Consider the following 5,000-nt stretch of genomic DNA (forward strand, 5'->3'; position numbering starts at 1 on the left):
TGTGTGTGTCTGTGTGTCTGTGTGTGTCTGTGTGTCTGTGTCTATGTGTCTCTGTGTGTGCCTGTCTGTCTATCTATCTGTTTGTCTGTCTGTCTGTCTGTCTTTTTGGCTGGCTGGCTAGCTGTCTCTCTCTCTCTCTCTCTCTCTCTCTCTCTCTCTCTCTCTCTCTCTCTCTCTCTCTCTCTCTCTCTCTCTCTCTCTCTGTCTGTAAGCATGATATCTCTTGAACAACATAACATATATCAATATGAAATTTTGAGAATATGAAGATCATGCCAAAATTTTGGACAATTTCAAAAAGGGCAGTTAAAGTTGACAAATTGATTAATTTAATAAATCCATTCAATCAATTTATACTGTCAGCATGTTGGGTGTGCAATCCATAAAGGATGGCTTTTAGTGTTATAACATTTTAGTTGTGTTCATCAATGAAGGATGCTGATGTAGCAAGTTGATTGTCTTTTATGATGTAGAACATTTCGTCGACTGCATCGTGGGAGTACGCTTCAAGACAGATTGGTGCCGATGCTCGTTTCCAGTAAGATCGTTACAGTCCTTTGTGTTCATTCATCAATGTTGCCATGGTAACATGTGTTGTCAGTCTACTGAAGAGATCCAACGAACGTAAGCAAGTATTCAACGAATACAAGATCCAAAAAGGAAAAGAGGAGCGGGTCAGTAATTTCTTCATTATCATTCATTACGTTGTTGTGGCTTCTTACGGTTCGTCTGCTAATTTTTTAGGAATTGCAAAGGCGGAAGCAGCGCGAATCGAGAGAGGCCTTTCAGACGTTGCTTGAGACACACGAGAAGGTCTATCCAGACATGCGATGGAGGTACGTACAGTGAATATGTGGGCAGTAGTCAGTAACAGATCCAGGTGTTTCTTGTGTTTCCATGGAAATTACTTTGAGACTCGGAGTAGCAATTGTCTGGTTGATAACTTGTTACACACACTTGGTAACAAAATGGCTGCATAACACAGTGAAAACTGTACACAATGAAATCCACAAATTCTATGCAGTACAACCTCGATTATCCGGCCAAATTTATTTCCGCCCAGAAAGCACGTGTTGTTCACGTGTTTTCCACGTGACGTCATTCTAACGTGGCAACCTGTGAACTGATTCCAATATTGGAACCATAGAGGACTTTTACATCATTAAATGTGTAAACATGTTGAGTCGTTGTTGAACTAATATTGTTATATATTTATTAATTAATAAATATTTTTATTATTTATTATGTACTTGACTGTCAATGTATGACTGAGCCTCAAGGAAGTCACCACATCATCATTTCATTTATTGTGTGTGTGTGTGTGTGTGTGTGTGTGTGTGTGTGTGTGTGTGTGTGTGTGTTGTGTGTGTACTTTCGATTATCCGGACAATTTGGCTTCCGCCGGAAAAGTTGAGATAATCGAGGTTGTACTGTAGTAGATGATAAGTCTTCAAGGGTTGGGTGTGTGTGACGGTGCTGCCTAGGTGTTTGAACTTGACTCTCTGCTGTATGTATTTTAATTTAGATTACTATCAACTAGTTAATAGTGATAAGTTTTAAGCACAAAAGCGAAAACCTTTTTTACAGAATCCTGGATCTGCCATTGGTAATTGACATCTTGTTGAGACAAACTGTGGAATGATGGAAAACAACGTGTCTTGCTGACAGACTGGGACACGTGGATACACACACACACACACACACACACACACACACACACACACACACACACACACACACACACACACACACACACACACACACACACACACACACACACACACACACACACACACACATACACATGCACACACACACCCACGAGAACACACACACGCACAAGCACATGCCACACACACACATGGCAAAAATGGCAAATGGACAAGGAGCTGCAGTTCGTTACAGTTACACCTCCCAGCCAGATGGCTGGGTTCCTGTGCACTAAGCAGGAGCTATGGGCTATGCTAAGCAATCTCCTGGAGCCTGTCCAGGTGCTCGCAGGAGCACCGACTGCGACGCCAACTGTGGTGTGGGCACCCGAAGTCCCACCCGGACCCCAGTGGCTAATGGACTTTGTCGCAGTTGGGGGCCTTATGCACGCACGCACACACACACACACTACACACACACACACACACACACACACACACACACACACACACACACACACACACACACACACACACACACACCTTGAACGTTTGCTGCTTTGTGTCATTTGTGTATTTTTGTAATGGAATTGTGTGATAGGCATTGCTGTGAATTGTTTGGTGACCACACAGCCTTCAAGGCAGTACATGCATCTGAACGAAGGGTAGGTGACACTCATTTTGTTTCTTTGCATGTCTACATGTGTCTTTTGTTTGTTTATTTGTCTTTTTATTTGTCTGTTAGCTTTTGTTTGTCTTTTTGTCGGTATGTATGTTTGTTTGTCTTTATATCTGGTTGTGTATTTGTTTGTTCATCTTTCTATTCCTTTGTATGTCTGTTAGTGTCTTTGTGTGTATGTTTTTTGTCTGTTTGTGTGTATGTATGTTTGTTTGTTTGTTTTTCTAATTTTTTTGTTTGTTTCCTTTTTTGTCTCTCTGTCTGTTTGTTTATTTGCCTTTCTGTCTGTTTGTTTATTTGTCTTTCTATTTCTTTGTTTGTCACTTTGTCTGTTTGTGTGTTTGTTTGTTTATCTGTCTATCTGTTTGTATGTTTGTTTGTTTGTCTTTCTATTATTTGTTTGTTTCTTTGTTTGTCTTTATGTCTGTTTGTCTGTATCTTTGTTTGTTTTATTTTGCTTGTTTGTTTGTTTCATTGCCCGTCTGCTTAGAAATGACATTTTTATTGTCTTTGCATTAGGAAATATTTGAAGAAGTCATTTATCAACTGGGAAAGAAAGAGAAGGTTGTACGACATCCAGAAACGTCAACAAAACATCTTAACATGTTGCAAATATGATTCTAGACTGAAGAACAAGAAAGACAAAATAGACATCAGAAAACAATGAAGGAGATCTACATGAACATGAAGGGTGTGACATACAAAACGACATGGGCTGAGGTTTTGACAATCATATTTGCCATTGATTCTCTGTGTTTATTATGTCACACAACTATGTGTTTATGTTTAGTGTTTGGGGATGCTGGAAACTAATCCCGACTTTACTGAAGACGACTCACTTGTAGGGCTAGATAAAGAGGATGCACTCATTGCGTTTGAAGTTTACATCCGGGAACTTGAGAGGGTGTGTGAGCAATGTGTGTAGACTTGAGACGTGAATGCTCGCTGTTTGTTTTGTTGTTGTTGTTGTTGAAACGTATTATTGCAATTGATGTGGTGATTTTGGTTAGTGGTTGTGTATGGTTGTCGAGCTTGCTGATGTGATGTGATTGAAGTTTTTATGTTTTGTAATTTGTTGTTTGTTTGTGTGTTTGTTAGTTTATCTTTTGTGTCTGTCTGTTTGTTTTCATGTCTGTCTGTGTGTGTGTGTGTGTGTGTGTGTGTGTGTGTGTCTGTCTGTCTGTCTGTCTGTCTCTTTGTTTGTCCATCTGTGTTTGTCTTTTTGTTTGTTTGTTTGTCTTTCTTTCTGTTTGTCTGTCTGTGTGTTTGTCTGTTTGTCTGTCTGTCACTTTGTTTGTCTTTTTTCTGTTTGTTCGTCTGTGTTTGTCTGTTTGTCTTTCTTTCTGTTTGTCTGTCTGTGTGTCTGTCTGTCTGTCTGTCTGTTTGTTTGTCTTTTTTCTGTCTGTCTGTCTGTCTTTTTTTCTGTCTGTCTGTCTGTGTGTTTGTATGTATGTATGTATGTTTGTGTTTTTTCTGTTTGTCTGTCTGTGTGTTTGTCTGTATGTTTGTATGTATGTATGTATGTATGTGGCTCAATTGGTTAGAGTGTGCAATTGGAGATTGGCAACATCTGGGACCTTCGGGTCAGAGTTTGAGTGCGGGAAGGCCACATACATAAATTTCCTTGGGCAAGGAACTAACATACAATTGCCTCTCTCTCCGGAGTGTCAAGTTCTGTCTACAGCAAGTATCTACAGCAAGTATCTACAGCAAGTACAGCAAGTGTGAAGTACATCATGGTGACTTCTGATAGTGACTTCTGATACAGTAGTGTTAGATTGCAGAATAGTGATTACAGTATCGAACCTGGGCCTTAGGGGCTCTTGTATGTATGTATGTACAAAAAATGTATGTATGTATGTATGTATGTATGTATGTATGTATGTCTGTTTCTGTCTATCTCTGTCTGTTTGTTTGTTGGTCCGTTTGTCTGTTTGTTTGTTTGTCATCTGTGTTTGATCTATCAATTTTCTTTTTGTCATTTGGCTACTCATTGATTTATCTGTCTACCTCTCTAACTATCACTCTTATGAAGGCACGAGACGATGAGTTACATACAGCTAGAGTGAAGGCAAGACGTCAAGATAGATACAACCGTGAAGCATTTGTGGTCAGCAACCACACAATTTGTGTTACAAATTTTTGCTTGCACTTTTGTGTTTCTGTAATTTGTTGCATTCTCTGCTTTCCTAGGCTTTCTTAGAAGAGCTAAATAAATTGAAAAAGTTGACATCAATGTCCTTTTGGGTCGAGTTGTATCCTGATGTTAGCGCTGATCCTCGATATGATGCAATGCTTGGTCAAGGCGGTAAGTATTGTTATTCTATTAGTAATATTCTTATTATATTCTTAGTTGGTTATTTTTTCACGATTTATCATCACCGTGGCTTAGTGGTTAGCAACAATGACTGCCAGTCCATTGTTTGGGGGTTCAAACCTCAGTGACGACAGTAAATTATGAAACTTGTCTGTCTTTCTTTCTCATGTTTCTCTAGCTTTGTCCATGAGACTATGACTTGTTTCAGTCGTTGGGGAGTTTCTGTGGTCTGGCGAATGGTCCATTGACGATGACGTTTAGCACTTTCCTGGTGGTCATTGATATCCACTAGGAATGCTGTTCACGAGTTCACGGTCACCGTAATGCCTGCAAACTATATCAAATTGGCTAGTCA

At 39.7% G+C, this 5,000-nt stretch overlaps 1 protein-coding gene across 2 annotated transcripts in view; it reads left to right on the top strand.

Moving 5' to 3' along the window:
• The window catches only part of LOC134195378 (pre-mRNA-processing factor 40 homolog B-like), a 14,445-nt gene that overhangs the window by 4,052 nt on the left and 5,393 nt on the right, over positions 1 to 5,000 (top strand). For both annotated transcript variants that reach the window (XM_062664396.1, XM_062664397.1), the window contains exons 7-15: positions 474 to 538; positions 602 to 674; positions 745 to 836; positions 2,251 to 2,314; positions 2,848 to 2,892; positions 2,953 to 3,048; positions 3,119 to 3,232; positions 4,364 to 4,438; positions 4,522 to 4,636. In XM_062664396.1, the coding sequence (XP_062520380.1) occupies positions 474 to 538; positions 602 to 674; positions 745 to 836; positions 2,251 to 2,314; positions 2,848 to 2,892; positions 2,953 to 3,048; positions 3,119 to 3,232; positions 4,364 to 4,438; positions 4,522 to 4,636 (739 nt within the window). The remainder of the gene's footprint in view (positions 1 to 473; positions 539 to 601; positions 675 to 744; positions 837 to 2,250; positions 2,315 to 2,847; positions 2,893 to 2,952; positions 3,049 to 3,118; positions 3,233 to 4,363; positions 4,439 to 4,521; positions 4,637 to 5,000) is intronic.

The sequence above is a fragment of the Corticium candelabrum genome, chromosome 20, assembly GCF_963422355.1.
Source record: "Corticium candelabrum chromosome 20, ooCorCand1.1, whole genome shotgun sequence".
NCBI lineage: Eukaryota > Metazoa > Porifera > Homoscleromorpha > Homosclerophorida > Plakinidae > Corticium > Corticium candelabrum.